The 19,434-nt window shown below is 38.6% G+C and overlaps 1 protein-coding gene across 1 annotated transcript in view; it reads right to left on the bottom strand.

Annotated features, from left to right (window-relative positions):
- zgc:77375 (uncharacterized protein LOC402927 homolog) overlaps positions 1 to 19,434 on the bottom strand; it is a 30,779-nt gene that overhangs the window by 6,512 nt on the left and 4,833 nt on the right. The window contains exons 2-4 of the mRNA XM_052018258.1: positions 16,905 to 17,102; positions 11,786 to 11,898; positions 6,755 to 6,848 (exon numbers count right to left, since the gene is read on the bottom strand). Coding sequence (XP_051874218.1) covers positions 6,755 to 6,848; positions 11,786 to 11,898; positions 16,905 to 17,102 — 405 coding nt within the window. The remainder of the gene's footprint in view (positions 1 to 6,754; positions 6,849 to 11,785; positions 11,899 to 16,904; positions 17,103 to 19,434) is intronic.

The following is a 19,434-nucleotide window of genomic DNA, read 5'->3' as shown; positions in this document are numbered from 1 at the left end:
GCATTTCACTGTGTGTTTCGATGTACATGTGACTAATAAAGATATCTTATCTTGTCATAGCCTTTCCAGGATCTCCCAGAAATAGTGGAGAATCAAGGGTCCAATGCAAATGAGGAAATAATAAAAATGATGATACTACTGGGAAGAGATACTACTGGGAAGAAATACTACTGGTGAAGTTAATGAGCCTGAAAAACGATGAATCTCAGTGACCTGTTGATCTACATCCCATATGGTTGACGAGGCAGACGTTTTAACGGCATTATATTCAATGTGGATGATCTAATTGCAGTTAAATAAACATGGCTTCAGGGTGACAAAAATTACGATCTAAGTATTCAAGATACTTGACATTTAGGAAGAACAGGAGAAATGAAAAAGGAGGTGGAGTGGTGCAAATAATAAAGGTATGATGTCAGTACAGTAGTTAGAAGGGACCTTGGCTTGGCAGCTTGTGATATGGAATTACCATCATTTTGAACAGGGCTCAAAACAATGGTGGGAGGGGAGAGCAGAAAACATTGGTGTAAGGAAATTAGAGGTGTATGCTACAGGGTTAATATAATAATCATAAAGGACTTTAATCTACTTAAAGTTTTAATCTACTTATAAACTGGGCAACTCAAATTAGTACCAACAAAGGTAAAGGTTGAATTCCCTGAATGTATCCAAGGTGGATTTCTAGATTAACCAATTAGGGAACAGGTTATTTTCGATCTAGTACTCTGCAATGAGAAATGTTAATAAACTTGTTAAAAAGGGGGCCCCAGGAAAGAGTGACCATAATTTTACATTAAATTTGAAAGTAATGTGGTTCAATCTAAATAAAAAGAAACTCTGAGGGTGTAGGGGCAGATTGGCTGGGGTTGATGGGAAACAGTGGTGTATGACAATGGACAGGTGATGGCTAGAATTTAAAAAAAAGAGAATTTGCAATAATTATACTTTCCTTTAAGGGACAAATACACAACAGGAAATGTGAACACAGGGGAAGTTAAGGAGAATGGGCAAAATATTGGCATGGACGTGGTGGGCTGAAGGGCCCTTTTCGATACTGTGTAACTCTAGAAAGCTTATAAAGGTGCCAGAAAAAGCAGTAGGCCTGTGGATTGAGAAAGTTCTATAACTCAGCAAAGTGTGACCAAGAAATTGACGAAGGGAAGACAGAATCTGAGGGTAGACTATTGTGTCACATGCAGAGAGTCTGAGTAGCCTGGACCTCTCTCGATTTTAGAAGAATGAGACCTCATTGAAATGTACAAAATTGTTAGATGGCTTGATACAGTTGATGTGGGCAGGATGTTTCCCTTGGCTAAGAAATCTAGAATTAGGGATAGTATTATCAAAATAAGGGGCAAGTCATTTAGGACTGAAATAAGGAGAATTTTCATCGCTCAGTAAGTGGTGAAGCTTTGGAATTCTCCATCACAGAGGGCCCAAGGCTCAGCTGGAAGTTTCAGAGGACATTTGAATCAAAATTCTACCATTTATTCTCAAACTATGTCCACGGGCCTAGACTCAGTCAGGGAAAATATCCTCCCTGCATCTAGCCTACATGAATGAACACTTTGTAATACATGCAGCAGGACACAGGGAGACAATGAATGTTAGCACAATCAGTAATGATATGCAAGCAGGATTTAATGTGATGTTGATAGAAGAGGCTAGATCGCTCCTGATAAATCAGGAGCTGATAAAATGAAAGCTCAGTAGGCTGGTCCATTGGAACTACACTAGGCTGCAGCAATAACATAATACAACTTTTTGTGTAAAGAAATTGTAATATCTTTTATTTTTGAGTCTCATGCAAGTCAGGAAACATGTATCGAGAGGGTTTGTAAACCATCAAGATGAATATTAGTTCAAATATTAGTGTAGAATGAATGAAAATGGGTGCTCATTGATTGGGGCTGACTTGGTGGGCCAAAGGGTCTGTTTCTGTATTGTGTGACTCTATTTTCATCTGCAGAAGAAACCAGACAGATTGTCAACCTTCATTTAAGGCCCTTGAGACTCAAATAACACTGCATAATTCCCTGGTTCAATGTGATTTTTCCCTTAAATTCTCGAGATTAGAGCAAATAAACTTTGTAAATCCTGTAGACAATATTTCCCTAGATTTCAAGCTTCCTGCCTTGACCACCATTTTTTTTTAAAATAGAAATTTCAAATTATTATACTGCAATGTCTATAGTATTATTCCTTAAATATCAGGTCCACAATTATAAACAGTAATATTAACATTAAACAAATAAACAAAATCTTACACGAAAGTTTTGATAAAATTCACATTCCACTTCAGTTATTGTGTTAAAATCCATTTCTGTGACTGATAGGGATCCAGCCTGTAACTTTAAATTTACACACACACAGAGCAGTCTGCAGGATTTCTCATCATCAATGATTAACACAACTGAGCTCAGGATCTATTTAGTCGCCTTTGGTATTTAACTAATCACATTACTAAGGTAGCACAGAGATCCACTTATAGGTCACAGTCAAGTGTCAGACAAAGATCATCAAATGGTTTTAATTAAAAATAATTAAACACTCCACTCACCCGAACTTCTTCCCATTGGCAATATTTCCTTCTAATATTAATACTCGTAAACTTCTCCATTGATACAACTATTGTTTATAAAAAAATCTATAAACTTTTCCATAATCCATGCATCTTCTCAGGTACCAGGAATTTGTTTATTTCCTTTTGCAAACTCCTTCTATGAAGTACCGGCAGTAACTCTTCCTGCAATAACTTTTACATACACGCATTATCTGTTTACTTAAGTGAGTCCAAATTATCAAAGTCCTTCACCTTGTTGAAAACTTCCATCAACTTTCTATCAATCTTCATAAATCAGAAGTTTTAGAGTGATCCAATCAACTTATTGAAACTGGGTTTACACAATGCCTTAATGTTCAAATCAGAAACATCCCATATTGATTTCAATCTCTGATTAGTCTGAAGGCTTTAAGAGGGGGAGAAAAATTGCCTGTGGTATACAAAGAAGATGTATGCAGGTAAACATTATATCAATCAATTGAACTGCCTAATTACAAGAAGTATCTCAAATAAAACGCTGGTGGACTAATGGTGGCTCTGGAATGGGAGAGAGAACCAAGAAAAAAATTGTAATCATTTGTTGTCTTTCAGTGTTGAGGATGTTCCAAAGCAATTTGCCTGAATGATTTTCTCTCTTTTTTTTTTGAGTACAGCCATTATCTTTCTATAGGTAATTTAGGCCCAGTAACTTTTACAACAAGGAGATATATAACAAATTAGTTAGTTTTGATAGTGGTGCTGTTGGTTGAGCTTCAAACAGTGGTTAAGATATCAGGAGAATTCCCCCTCTTCTTCCGAAAAGGGCCATGGGACCATTTGTTACCCCCCAAACACTGGTTCAATTTATCATGTCATTGTGCAATGGCAGGTGCAAGCTCTTGCAAGCAAACTGTTCTATGTTCAAACAGTTCCACAAGCTATTGCTACTTTATCCAGTTGACTATTATTTAAATCGGGAACATACGGTGTGTATTGAAAGGTTTTTTGATTACAAGACAACACAGCTAAATTAATCCCATCAAACAGGGTCATTTATCAACAAGGATCATATACTAGGGCTTGATTTGGGGACTCCAGATCTCTGACTTAGTTTATCAGCTGAGGTACAAGGAAAGTTATTGTATGTGCATATATAAAAATACAAAATGAGAGAAGAAAATACCAGTTTATCCAAAGGAAAAAATCAAAATAATTGTTTCAAGATTCAAGTGTAATATAAAATCTCAGCTACTTCATAACTTAAAAACAATCTGGAAATTGGATTGATTAGTACGCATTTTTATGCCCGAATTGCTTGAAGAATTGATTAAAGGAAGAGTAAATCATTCTAGCCATAATTTCCCAGTGAAAGCATACATTAGACCAATGCATCCATGTACTATTCATGTTAGTGCACGTGACATTTTTCCAGGTTCAGACATGCACTTATAAGCATCACAATTCTAGCAATGTCCATTTCCTCCTTCAACTTAAATTGGAGCTCAAAGCTCTCAATAGATCTAGGAGCACATTGCATTAGTGTGTTGCTTTTCTCGCAGTAAAGAAACATTCTGCAGAAGACAATAATGCAGTTTCACAACATACTGCAGTCCACTCAGACAGTTTCCAAATCCAGAGTGTGCTAAACTTACCAGGGATTGCTTTCTCTAGCATTTAGCTACTGATGGATGCCTCAGTGTGAACCACTGGCAGGACTTTATTAGTGACCTTTCTGTGTGAGCTATGGCAGGGTCTGCAGCAATACCAGCAGCTGCCACATCTGCGTCACTTATCTCTGCACAAAGATGGATGTGATTTGCCCTATATGAGAATGCAGTTGAACAATACTATGTTCAGAATAGATACTAAAAACAAAAAAACGTAGTAATGCAAAAATCAAAACTCACAATACTTACACTCCAGGGTGTACATTAATACCCTGGTGCCTTTCCTGTATTACTACCTCATATATGAGTTTCAAAGTCCTCGGATTGCATTGCAGTGTGGCCTTGTAGTTGCAGTCTGTATGGTGGAAGGCTACCCCTTTTCCTTTTGAGTCTGCACAATACTCCTAATGACCCATGGAAAGCCCTTGCCCTAAAAGGGCCGGCCTCAGACTGCTGCTCTCCAGGGTCAACTGACGGAGCAGTCTGGGTCAGCTGGCTGCAGGACACAGGTGAGTGTACTGCTTGAGAGACCATGGTGGGATTGTGATTTGTTGCCTCTGTAATGGGTGGGGAGGGGGGTGGGGTGGAAGGAGTGGAATATCATGGCAGCCATTGAGTGCATTGCTGCCAAGGAGTGTATCTCTAAGGGCTAATGCATGGTGATGTGTGTATTCCATCCTAATGCAAAATGTCTTTTTGTTCAATTTCACAATTTTTTTTTGAAGGGGCTTGAACTGGTATTTAGCATATAAAAATCCAATGTTATAGCATATGAAAACAGGGTGAAATCCAATTTCTACACTTCTGTACTCCAGCTTTTTTTTTGAACAATATCATTATGAGAACTTAGTAAGAAATTAACTTATGCTCTGTTACAGAGTGCACACTGGCTTTGCACCTATACTGGTTCCTACAACACTTCCCAGTCCAAATGTAACACAGGTTTTACTTCAGTCTGATCTGGGTGAACACTATTTTTTGCAGGGAATCCTAATTATTATAATGTGTTCAAGTGTCGAATTCTTAGATCACTCTGTTGTTTCATTATCCTTTGAGGGTATTACAATATCATTGTAATTATAAAATACAGACATTGCTCCAAAAGGCTCCAAGCTGTTTTTATGAAAAAAAACCTTTCACACAAAAACGTTGTTTAGCACATTAAATGTCAGAAAAGCTTAATTATATGCCATCTGGTTAACTATACAAGAACTTCAGAAAGAAAGAGCAGTTATACTATTGTACAATCTGGAACTGACAAAACTATCAGCTTTACAACTTTTTATGGGATTAGACAGGTGAAAGTTCAAATAATAATAAGTTACAAAATGTATGAAATTACTTCCAAACATCAACACAACAGAAAGCTACTAAACTTTTTACACAGACCCTACCGGTCACCAAGTAGCTTACCAGCCTCAGAAACATGAAACAATTAAGTAATAACAAATGTAATAATTCTATAATTCTGTTTTATAACTACCAATATGTTAATAAAACTGCAGTGTGGTTATTTGCCAACTTTAGTATATTGGAGCAACACACACAAAAAATGCTGGAGGAACTCAGCAGGTCAGGCAGCATCTATGGAGAGAAATAAACAGTCGACGTTTCGGGTTGAGACCCTTCATCAGGACTGGAAAGTAAGAGGGCAGAAGCCAGAATGAGGTGGTCAGTGGAGGGGGAGGAGCACACATGGGCAGGTGATAGGTGAGTCTGGGTGAAAGGGGGAAGGTAGGAGGGTGGGGGAGGGGGAGATGTAAGAAGCTGAGGGGTGATAGGTAGAAGAGGCAAAGGGCTGAAGGAGGAGGAATCTGGTAGGAGAAGGCAGTGGACCATGGAATAAAGGGAAGGAGGTGGGGAATAGATGGGCAGGTCATGAGGGAGGGGGAGGGGGAAAGAGAATGCAGAGGGGGCCACAGGAATGAGGGGAGACAAAAGGGGGGGGGGAAGAAAAAGAAAAAAAAGGGGGGGGGGAAGAGGGAAGGGTTTACCAGAAGTTAGAGGAATCGATGCCGAGGCCATCAGGTTAGAGAATACCAAGGTGGAATATGAGGTGCTGTTCCTCCAACCCATGTTTGGCCTCCACATGGTAGTAGAGGATGCCATGGATAGGTATCTCCTACCTTCCCCCTCTCACCTGGAATCACCTATCACCCGCCTATGTGTGCTCCTCCCTGACCCCCAACCACCTTATTCTGGCTTCCGCCCTCTTCCTTTCCAGTCCTGATGAAGGGTCTCGACCCGAAACGCCGACTGTTTATTTCTCTCCACGGATGCTGCCTCACCTGCTGAGTTCCTCCACCATTTTTTGTGTTGCTCCAGATGCCAGCATCTGCAGAATCTCTTGTGTCTTAGCAAATTGGAGTAAGTCTAATTAGTAAGAAGAGGAATGTGCACTAAATTCACCACATTTTCACCAAAAAGGAAATTCAGAGGAATTAAGAAAAGAAAATATTTTTACATCTTCAAAGTGAAAAGGTGTCCATTTGGAGCAAATCATTAATAGCTGAAGCCAAAGAGTTTAAGTAAAGCCAACACTCACCGACAATTTGGGCCTCCTATCATGATCCATCATGTCCAGTAATGGAAATGCCTCACGTAACATTTCTATGGTAATAACACGGGTAAAACCAATACTGGTCCGGGAGTTAAGAATCATTAGTTTGGTCAAAATAAAACGTAAGTAGCTAAGAGTGACCTTCCCCAGAAAATGCCAGAATGGAATTGTAGGAAGAGAAAGAAAGAGGCAAGAAATTTCACCTAAATGAACCTCGAACACAAATATTTTCATATGACACTTTTTTTAAATTAATGTAATGGTTTTACTGACTTGGATAGAAAAACAAAAAAGCTTTAATATTAATTCATTAAACTCTGGAATAAAATGCTTTAAGAGGAAGAAGTGTGAGATATCTGTGGGATTGTTCAGGAGGTGGTGAGGAATACCAGTGGTGGAGGAGGGAGGTGGATATAGCCTGGTGAGACAGTAAAACAGCTTAACTGTAATTGGGTTTACAAGCAGAAGATTTCCATTATGTCTCAGTAATTTCTCAGGAACTCTTGTGCTCCTCTAATTCTGGCCTCTTGCACACTTCCATTTTTAAACTGCCCCAAACTTGTTGGCGGTGCTTTACGCTTTCTGGGCCCTAGGGTCTAATTTATTTCCTAAATTTCTCCAACTTTTTCTCTAATTTTTTTTTAAGATGCTCTTTAAAATCTCTCCCATAGTTTAAGTAAAAAGTCTTGTGCTTCAGTGTCACATTTGGTTTAATAAAAATCCTGTGAAGCACCTTGAAACATTTTAGCACTGAGAACAAAATCACTTTTTATATGTTCAAAGTAAAAAGGTGGGAGCTAAAGGTTTAGTTAACACCAAAACCCACAGATGCTATAAAAATCTTTTCTTCCCTCTAATTTCTCCTATCGTGGAGCAGTGTTGGTCAGAAAGTCAACAGATTATGTTGGGTGGAGGGAAATGATCAGGGAGAAGGGAGTCAGGTGGAAGTTTGAGGGTGTTGTGGCAAAGACTGGTGGGGTAAATGGCCACGGAGGACATCAGCAAGGAGACCAACGATGGGGGTGATCACTCCAAATGAGAAAGTAAAACAGGACATTACTTTAAGATCATGCCTTGGATTCCTGTGAAGTGCCCCAGTTATAAATCGGTGCTATAACTAAAGTGGGAGCGGGTATTAAACCTCTAGTTAGACTGTTTCCAGTGTCTGATGACTAGCCTGTTCAAGAGTTGTGTAGGCAGGAAGAAATATTGTGCAGCTAGTATCACGATGTATTGTATGCAGATTGACACCATTTGTATACCCAGCAGGCCTTGTGCATACACACAACATACATGCTGTGGATTAGGATCGCTATCTAGTGTGTAAAAATGTTGTACTAAGCAAGAGAATTTCTAGCTCATAATATTGGATTCACTACACCTAATCTCACTACTCAACACTTGTCAGACTCGGATATTGCTGACAAGCTTTAAGATACCTTAAAATACATGCAATGCACCTAGCGAGAATACCAAATCTAGAAAACAAGGAAGTTATTCAGCTGGGAAATGTCCTATTTGTCTTGGAACTTGGTCTGCCTTTGAAGATGTATGGAGATTATATACTATGAGATTAACATGCTCACAATGGGTGTGCTCAGACTGAAACTTCCAAAACCTGTTTCTCAACATTTGTCAGTATTTTCAAGATTCTTCTTATTCATTTATCTGCTTGGCTTTTGAATTACAGGAAGTCCCCGGGTTTCGAATGGGTTCCGTTTCTGAGACTGTTCGTAACCCGATTTTGTATGCAACTCGGAACAGTGTCTGCGCATGCGCACTTGGGCCGGGGATCGCGGCCGCGCATGGCCCCAGCTGCACATACGCACTTGGCCCGGGGTTCCCCGGCTGCATGTGCGCACTTGGCCTGGGGTTGGGCCAAAGAAGGTTTACCGCTGCCATGGTAGGATTGGGGGCCGGGCCCGCTTACGAACCGACCACGAAGGTCAGTTCGTAAGTACGGGCATTCGTAAGTTGGGGACTTCCTGTACATAATAATTTTTGCCCCAATGACCACCAAATAAAGCATTTAAAGTTACAATAATTTTCACGTGCAAAAGAGAAATTTGTTAATATTCTCTTCTGTTTTCTTATGGGAATCTAGAACCTATGCCCACTTTGTTAGCAACCACCAATGGAAATAATCTTTTCCCAATCTTTTTTTCAAAGTCATACGGAATTCATGCAACTTAAAAAACAGAAGTAGTCTAAGTTAAACTTGTAATGGGATAACTGGGATAAAGTTTCCTCATAATAAGCAATTTGTTTGCTTGTCTCAGTAAATTGTTGAAGGACCATGCCCACTGAGTGGAGAAGTTACTGATCCTAACACTCCATCTGCTCTTTACATGAGACAAAATGCAGAAGCTCACATTGTGAAGCTAATATGTGGGCAAGTTTCCAAATAATTAGCTCTGCTCACAAGGGAGTATCATTGATACTCTTGCAGGTTATGCCACCTCAAAAGTTCATAGAGAAATTCTTGCATTTTAACTTTCACAGTCTCAGGATATCCCAAAGCATTTTCCTGCTGTTGTAATTTTGAAGTGTACTACCTTCTGAGGCAGTCTGTTGGGACCTATAATGCCTTGCTTCCACTCCAGTTTTGTGTTTGGAGGTGCCAGAGAGGCCAATGTGGGAACTGCAGGCTCTTCTGCTGGGTGAGTGGTTGCAAGGTGGTGTACTCCTACCGTCATTAACCAGGGCTTCTGTGTGCTCCAGTTGCATCTTCATTTGAGGCTGCAGAGAATAGTTGACATGGCCCAGTCCATCGTGGGCACAGCCCTCCCCATCATTGAAAGCATCCACGAGGCGCTGCCTCAAGAAGGAGGCATCGATCATCAAAGATCCCCAACATCAAGGTCATGCCCTCTTCTCACTGCTACCATCAGGCAGGAAATACAGAAGCCTTAAGTCCCACACCATCAGGTTCAGGAACAGCTACTTTCCTACAACTATTAGGTTCTTAAAATGACCTGCACAACCCTAATCCTACCTCAGCAACAGAATACTATGGACCACCTCCTGCACTACCATGGGCTTGTCTCTGATTGTTTCTTTTTATTGCACCAAGGTCTTGTTTTGCACAGTTTTTTTCTTCACTGTATTGTGTAATTTATGTTCTGTGTGTTGTCTGAATCTACATGCCTGTACCTCACCATACCTGTGCATATGACAATACCCTGCCAAAGACTCCTCCATTTTGAACAGTTATGGAGGAGAGATTCCCAAGAGTCAATGGAGATGTTGCAATTTTTCAAGGAGGCATTAAGCATATTTTTGAATCTCTTCTTCTGATAACATTACCTCTTCCGGTGACAGAGCTGGGAATGGAATCATTACCCTAATGTAGAAAACCCAACCGATAAGCTACAGACTGCCAGATCCCACAAGATATATTATTACAAAAGATAACAACAGCAACAGAATTGTAGAAATATTCAGCTGGTCAGGCAGCAAGAAACAGTTAATTTTCTGGGTTGATAATGAATTGGAAAAAGAAACGTGACAAGTTGTAAATCAAGTACACAGGTTAGGAAAAGGGAGGAAAGTATAACAAGCAGAATTATGAAATGCAAAAGGGGATGTTAATTAGACAAGGAATGAGAAAAAGAGTCTTAAGGAGGTGCAAATGGAAATGGAAGAATTATTAAAAACTGTTGTCCGAAGAACTGGTGGTTATTTCTCAAAGATTACAAAAAGAAATAAGAAATAGCAGCACAACTGGGCCACATGGCCCATCAAGCCTGCACCATCATTAAATAATATCAAGACCTCACCCAGTCCATGAACCTGCCTGATTCCCACATTATTGGATTCTCTTAGTGTGAAAAAAAATCTATTAACTCAGCTTTGAATAAACTTAACAACCAAGCAGCTGGGTATCTCAAAGACTAACCACGTCTGAGATCACCTCTCATTCTTCTAAACTCCTTTGTGTTTAGATCCATTCTACCAATTTCTCCTCAAAGACAACTCCCTCATCATAGTTCTGCAATCTATGCTACACTGTCTTCAAGGCAAATATATTCTTTATGATAAAACTGCACGCAATGCTTCAGTTGTGGTTTCACCACAGCCCTACACAACTACAGCAAGACTTCTTTAATCTTGTACTCCAAACCTCTTGCAATAAAAGGTCAACATACAATTTGCTGTTTAAATTACTTTGTGTACTGGCATGCAAGTTTGCTGTGTTTCATGAACAAGTGTACCTAGATCCCACTGTACACCAACATCTACTCTTTCCTTACCATTTACAAAAATATTTATCCAGAAATTTATAATGCTACATTTGTTATATCATAGCCGCTGTGCATCCTACTCCACTTTCAAAATTCAGTTCTATTGACTTCAGTCACTATAAAATAGCACTACCAAATGGGGAGGATGAAGTTTTAGACAACTGTTTTTTGATTCTTCCAACCAAAATGGACAACCTCATATTTCCCCACAGTGTACGCCATCAACTATCTTCCTGCACATAAACAGTCTAGATCCCTTTGTAGATTCTGTATCTGCCTCGCAGCACAGTTTCCTAACCAGCTTTGTATCAACAGATTTAGATGAAAGAACAGTGTAACGCTTCACTGAACTAGACTGTAAAATAGCTGAGGGCCAGTTCTCATCCTTGTGGTAACCACCTGCCAAAATGAAAATGATCACTTTATCCCTACTCCGTTTCCTGTCTGTTAACCAATTCTTTGTTCGTGCATTTTGCATTACTCCAAACCCATGAACCTTTGTTTTATGTAACAACCTTTGTATGGCTCCTTATTAAATGCCTTTTGACAAAACACATTCATGGTTCCCTTTTATATCCCCTAGTAGCTACATCCTCAAATATTTCAAAATATCAGAATTGAATCAAATCAGTAAAGCATACTTGCCCCCCTCTCCACACTCTTACAAGGCCTAGTTGATTGCTCTTTCTGGATGTTCACCAAATTCATATACTCAACACACAGAAAAACTTTACTTGCTGCAGTGATCCTAGTAAATTTCCCAAAAGGATACCTTTTAGCAATGTCCATGACTGGCCCTTGCCCAGACACCAGAACACATTTGTCATGGTAGCGTTTAAACACCCGGAGTGGACTGTGAGACATCATAACCTGATCCTGAGAAATCTGCAAGATACATATAAAATAAAATGAATATCAGCAGTGTATTTATAGCAAATTCTTTAATTTTGAAAAGTAGCCCAAATATTGATGATTAACTTCTGTCACAAAAATCAATGAATAACAAATTTCTTTCCTGCTTCACAAATACATGTGGCAACAACAATATCTCAAAGGAGCTGCTTTCCTGTTATTCGGTCAATTGCTCTATTAATGCCTCCAAAATTTAGTGTTGGAAAACACTCTCTATTGTGCAAGTTGGGTATTTTTCACTCTCAAACTTGGACATCCATATAACCCAACTAATTTGCAAATCGGTAGGAGATACGTTTTGGTTTGGTCTCCATTAAGAGTCGGGCTGAGCCTATTTAGAGTACCTGTATTAAAGGTTCCCTTAAAGCTGGCAAGCAGATTGCCTTCAGCTTATCCATCCGAGTTAAATTAATGGAATTCTTTAACTGCCCTTCATTGGAGCACAAAATTCTATACTGTCCATATCACATGTGGGATTGTGGGACACAATGACATAAAGTTGGCTACAACAGCCAGTGATTATACAGAGATTTGAGATAAAAATCAAGCAGCTAGTTTACAAACATGTTTTGAAACAAAAATAACTAAAATATTAATTCCAAGAAATGTATTTAAATTGTTTCACCTGCTAAAATGTGAATACATCTTTCTATTGAACATGTAAAACAAAAATATCTTCCTTCTCCTTTCAAAATCTGCTTAAAAAATACACTTGATGATAAATCACTTGTATTCAAGTCCTTTTACATTAAATCTGAGTTAACAATGTTAAATGTGGGCTCTACTAATAAAAATATCTTATCACTATCAGCTCTACAGCACCGGCACAGGTGTTCAGGAATGGTAGATATATTTATTAGTCACATGTACATTGAAACACACAGTGAAATGCATCTTTTGCATAGTGTGTTCTGGGGGCAGCCCGTAAGTGTTGCCACACTTCCGGCACCAACATAGCATGCCCACAACTTCCTAACCCGTATGTCTTTGGAATGTGGAAGGAAACCAGCGCACCCAGAGGAAACCCACGCAGACACAGGGAGAATGTACAAACTTCTTACAAACAGCGGCCGGAATTGAACACGGGTCGCTGGCACTGACATTGCATTACACTAACCACTACACTACCATGCACTAGTGGTGCAGGAATGGGGTAAAAATTTACCTACAGAAATTGTACTGAAGACATAATATAGTGACTGGTGTGCATTGAAAGCTGTTTACAAAATTTAGTTCCAATAAAGTTAATGAAATTGAATTTGCACACATTGCTACATTGGGCATTTAACTCAAGCAACATTGGGCAATTTTCTACCCCAATGCTTATGGTCCAATGTGTCACCTTACAGTGAATGTGCCATAAACTATGATACTTTTTTATCTATGCTAATCTGTGCTCTTTGTTTCAGTGAGATGTGAGAATATCCCAGTGGTCAATTTTCAAATTTATATATATTGCTTTCTAAAATTTGCCAACAATCATTGCAACCAATGTTTTCTTTAAGTCATGGGACACCAGTTGTTCCATAAAGTTTTCTTTGTAACTACAGAAAGAAAATATAATCGCAGCACATTAGATACATCCAGACACTATTTCCCTTTCCATGAAATTCAGTTTATATGTTGGATTATGACTCTGAAATACTTGCATCAACCAGAATAGAGAAAATATTTGCATTGGAAATCATAAAATGAAGGGACAAAGAGATTTGGCTACATAGCATTAACTTCTCCCGCCCACCACAATGATCTTTCCAAATGATTCTTATATGAAGTCACTTCAGGATGTAGAAAATGCAAATTGAACCATTATTACTGGATCATTGGGTGAAATGATGCTTTCAGTACTGAAATTAGATTTGCATTTGCAAAACTGTTCAGAGGGTTCCTTGAGGTCTAGTATCTTTCTATAAGTGATTTGGTTTGTTTTTTGCATTTGACTGTTCACTGGGCATGGAATGGTTGCAATATACTTGCACAGATTGTCATAAGATCTCCCACAGAGTTAGGTTTTTATCTCCACTGGCAAATCTTCCTATGCTTCCTTTACCTTGTATTTCCCATCATCTTGGATGTTGACTTGTTTATTCTGTCATAGGGTCAAAATGTTAAGCTCTTAAGTACTTAGTCACTTTTTATATTCCATTGTCTCTCCAGCAATGATAAGCATTAAACATTGTAGGTTGCTGGATTATCATCTTTTAATAGTCACACATTCTAAGCACATCTTACTTCAAATTTTCACATTTTGATGTAAAATTGAAATAAGATGGTGACTAACTCTGGGAAAAGAAATCAATTTTTAGACTCAAGGAAAGATGGACTTACTACCCAACACTTTCTTAAAAACAAATACACTGGGTGGATGCAATTCTTTTTGTGACACACCTTGAGCAATTTTGCTGCAAAGGGTGACATGGAATCCGTCAATTCTGTACTAGCTCAGTGTAAGAATAATCCAACTGATCCCCATCTCCCACAGCCCTGTAAATTCTTTCCACACTCAAGATGGCATGGGAGGAGTTTGTGTCACAAATGTTGTTAGTTCTTTAAAGCAAATACCATTGGAAGTTAAGTTTCATGTGTCCATTCTCCAAACAGAATCTGAATGTTTCTTTTAGCATGATAAGATCATTCTTTTCAGGCTGCATCAATAATTGCTGCTTAACACCAATAGCCCATTGCACTAACTCCTCCTCTCCCAATGTTACCCATCACTATATTTCAAGCCTCTCCATTTTTCAGAAAATGCTAATCCAATTTCAAAGCTCCAATCCCTCTACAGCCCATTTTTAAAGTACTGATTCCATCAGAGGTCAGACTCCTCCAGCTAAACTGCTACAGAGAAAATTATATTTTTTTCATTCTAAGTATGTGCATGTGAGTCCTGTGGTTTTGCTGAGAGCAAAAAAAAAAATCATATTTGAGAAGATCCAAGTGTAACCAATAGGTTGCTAGCGGCCATCTGCTAAACTAAAATGAACTATATAAGCACATGTAAAACAGCAAATCTGCTTTTAATTGCTTTAAAACCAAGCCATAAAAATCAGCTATATTCTTTAGTACTTATTTTATAAGTCCAAATAATACACTAAAACTAACTCTAAGTTATTCATATCTCTATTAGTAATACTATTCCACACAAAACTCAACCACTATTTACCCAAAAGGTACACACAATACAATATGACGTTGGATGTTCTGCATGCATTATGCTTATGCTGGTTAGGCAATTACTTTATGCTCTATTTACCACACTACCATAAATAGAAACTAAATTTTAGACAAAAGAGCTGACTATTTTTCTCTCCTGTGTTCTGCAGATTATTAACACTTTATCTACTGAACTCTTCCAACTCAAACCACCCCCTGTCCCTCACCACCATCACCAACATTTGCAGACTCGGTTGTTGGATGAAACATATTCTTTCTTCTTTTCTTGAATTGAGAGGTATGTGATGGGCAACAAGAACATTAAAGGCAAAAACAAAAAGCTGTCTAAAAGGATGAGAGAGGTATCAGGATTATGCATGTGAAGTACTATAAACAAAATTAGGGAACATTAGAACCTACTCCCTCTGCCCAAGGTGGTGAGGTTGGAGATGGGCACAGATGGTGAGGGAAATAAGGATTTGCATTGAAGAGTGGAATTATAGGTGCAGTCCCCCGTTCTTGTAAGCTAAACACAACTGCTATTACTGCCAAATTTCAACCAAATTAAAGGACTCAGACCTTAACTGTGGTTTGATTTGCTGTTTATTTTTCTGATGACATTCACCCATGAAATACACCCCTTCCAAAATCAGTCTCAAGTGTCCTTCCTATAGATCTGTGACTGAGAAAATCAGGACTTTAGTTACTGTTATCACAAATCAAAAACAATACTCAAAGTTTCCTTTGTAATTTGTTTCCTATCTGAGTGCTTTGTGAGACCAGCCTCCGACTATCAATTTCCCATCTGTACAATGCAGATCATGTCACCCCAAGAGTGTCTAAAGTTAAAACTTGCAAGGTTGGCTTCTCAAATCTACTTCAATTAAAGTAACAGCCACAACTTGACAGTAGGTCCACACATTTTACAATATTTTAAGGCACGCCATCAATGCATCACTCTCAACTAATTGCAAATCAAGACATCTACTAATAGCTGACAAGGTGGTCAAAAACTTCCATAAAATATTTGCCAAATTAAATGTCTCCATCCCAGAATTTATCCTCAACTTATCTTCACCCACACTTTGCTTATCAGTTCAGAATACTGAGCTCCCATTTATGCTTCCTCACAGTTCACTAACCTACTGGATACTCAATAGCATGTAATGCTACTTTATGTTTGATCAACTGCTCTATGCCCTTGGATGTTCACCAGTACTCCACATGTGTGTTAGTCAAATGTAGTAGCAAAAATAGATGAGTGTAGTTTGTGATGAAATCAGTTCACGTGACTTACCAGCAAAGAGTTTGCTCAAATCTGTAAGATAAAAACTCGACTGACCAAATGAAGGAGTTATCCACTTTGTCCACAAGACATATCTCCCAAAAACAAAAATATATCACATCTGTGCCCTCAAGCGGGAATTGTACATATTTTCATAAGGAGCAATCAATGTTGTACATGCTTGAAGACCACATATAAGAGCCATCCTTCGCACTGATTCCAGGTCACCAAAACATTTGAGTTCTGGTCATAATAGGTAGAAGTGGCATGAATATGATCCCTAGAGTCATGGAGCTGAATTACAAAGACTGACTAAAACAATCAGAACACTTTAGGACAAACACAAGGCAAAAAGCTAAGTTTAATAATGGGGAAGGAGGTATCCTCCGCAACATCATTAGTGATCAGTGGATTGTAGTATTTTTACTTACAGGCAATTTGATCATCACTGCAAAGGACTACAAGTCCTAAATTGATGGGTTAAATTGACAAGACCCACCCATTTCAACATCTTTAAAACATACCAAATTTAGGTACTTACTTTTACTCCCAGTACCCTAGTTAGCTGGTCAGCTTTTGTTTGTCGAATACAATTTCCTGAATTTGTGACGAACACAACAGGCACTAAAAACTCCCCCTTGGGATTCACTATCTTCTTGAAAGCTTCCCTGGCAGCTGGTATTGGAGTTTTTCCTCGCACCAACACTCCATCAATGTCAACAAGGAGGCCAAAGGTGGGCTAAGAACAGAGCACATAAAGAGTTACTCAAGTCTTCAACAATGTTTGGGATGTATAACAGGAAAACTAGAAACAAATTACAACTCAGATTCCATTATCTACATAGCTTTTACAAATGAGACATATCATTTACTACAAGACTATTAAAGAGGAACTTGCTTAGCTTAAAGCACTTGGAAATATTCATATGGAAGTTTTAAATGGATGTGTTCACACTTAAATCTGTAAGGGTTTAACAATACATTTTGAAACATCTCAAATGCTCCAGTAATACATAACACCTTAACTTAGAATTGTTCATCTACAAAATTAAAATTCCTACACTAATTATGTATTGTAGCATCATGCCTGAAAATCATCAAAACAATTGAGAAAAGGGAAATTCAATTATCCAAACTAGAACAAAGTGGGAAATGATGAAATTTACTAATAACATTTAAACTGCAACAAATGGACAGTAAATTGAACATTGTAAGAATTACTATTTTATTCTCAATGTCATATGTCCCAAGAAAACTTTTCTTGGAGAAATCTGCTCCTATGTCAGGAGCCTGGATTACAATTAGAGTCATAGAGTTTTATTGCACGGAAATGGGCCCTTCAGCCTAACTCTTCCGTGAAAACCAAGTTGCCTACCTGAACTAGTCCCATTTGGAGCCCTTGGCAGAGCTCTACTTATTGGGCTACAAACTCCTGGAGACCGGCTGTATCTACACCAGAATCCTGAAATAGCCACTTTATTCTGAGCTCTGAGATGGGAAGGGGTTACCAGGCGGATGGAGGAAAAGATTCAAGGATGTGATTAAAGTCTCCTTAATGAAATGCAACATTCATGCCCATTCCTGGGAATCTCTGGCCCATGATCACTCAAGGTGGAGAGGAAGCATTCCAGATGATATTAAGAACACGGAGGCCACACATCGGGGATCATACGCAAGTCCTGCCCCATCAAATATCGCATTCCCCAACAGTGGAAGAATTTGCAGTTCCCACATTGGCCTCATCAGCTGCCTCATAACCCACAAAAATGGAGTGGAATCAAGTCATCCTCCATCACTAGGAACTGCCTCAGAAGAAGACACCAATCACTGCAACTCTCTAATCAACATTTTGTTTTTGGCATATGCCAGTGCTCTCTTCCCAGAACTAGCTATTCTATTTTTTGTTTCAAAAGGCCCAGTTCTGTCCCTTCAATTGCTTGCAACCCTTTCCATTTAGCAATTCTAAGGCAATAACTCACTAGTTCCATCCTCAAATTCTCCCCTCAGTGGTGCCAGTTCCCATCTACCCAGTTGTGTATGTGTGTTGCAGCAAGCAACACAGTCCATAAATATTCCATAACAATAAAGGTGCATTGAATTATAATACACAGGATTAATATGTTTAATACAACCTACCGCAAACTTTTTTGCGCCACAAAACAAAACCTAGTTATAATTTTATTGAAAGCTATTTGACTTAAGATAGTTAAATAACTTCAGCACAAAATTCAAATTATCTCTGATAGTGAATCAGTAGCAATGCTATTATGCTCAATAGTCTAACTTGCTTCAAAAACACAAATGCCTTGCAGTATATGCAATCAAGCGTATGAATCGATCTGACTTGAGATACTTTCTTCTGTTTTATTTTGTTACTTGGTTTGCTGACAATTAACATGCACACCAGTCAGAACAGATTTATCCTCTCATTTTATATGCTGATGATTAGAGACTGACTTTCATGCACAGCTGAAGCTGTATTTAGTAATCAGATAAAGCGTAGTGGTTTTGATAATTGGATACTTCTCTTAAAACACAAACCTCCAAATTCAAGTTTTCTGTTTACCAATTGTCTCAGCCAGCAATTTTCTGTTCATTTATATTTCCATTCACTCACTTCAATGGGTAGAAAATTGTGAATTATCAAGCGCAAAAGCAGAAATCCTCAGCTAACCAGTTTTATTTATAAAAATAACATTAAGTAAACTGGGAAACAACTTTAGCTTTCCTCAATTATAGATACACAATTTGACAAACTCTCTGCTGGAAAAAAAGACTTAAAGCTTGTGAATGCAGAGAAATTTCTTCAAGGTTTGAGCAAAAACAAAAAACTAGTTTTCTTCCAGTAGCACCACATCCAGGAGAGATGTTATTAACTGAACTCTTTAAACCTACGATTCAATCCATGGGTTCCATATGGGTTCATAACTTCCAGGACCATCTACAAACTCACCAAGTTCATATGAAAAGCCTATCAAACTTAAAAGCCCCTCCATCCTACTTATAATCCTATCACTGTTAATGCCTCGCCTTGAAGACAATGAGTTTACATAAAGGTACCATAACTGTCT

The sequence above is a fragment of the Pristis pectinata genome, chromosome 6 (genome assembly GCF_009764475.1).
Source record: "Pristis pectinata isolate sPriPec2 chromosome 6, sPriPec2.1.pri, whole genome shotgun sequence".
Lineage (NCBI taxonomy): Eukaryota > Metazoa > Chordata > Chondrichthyes > Rhinopristiformes > Pristidae > Pristis > Pristis pectinata.
Note: the sequence above shows the minus strand (reverse complement) of the source record. Positions and strands in the feature narration are given on the sequence as shown.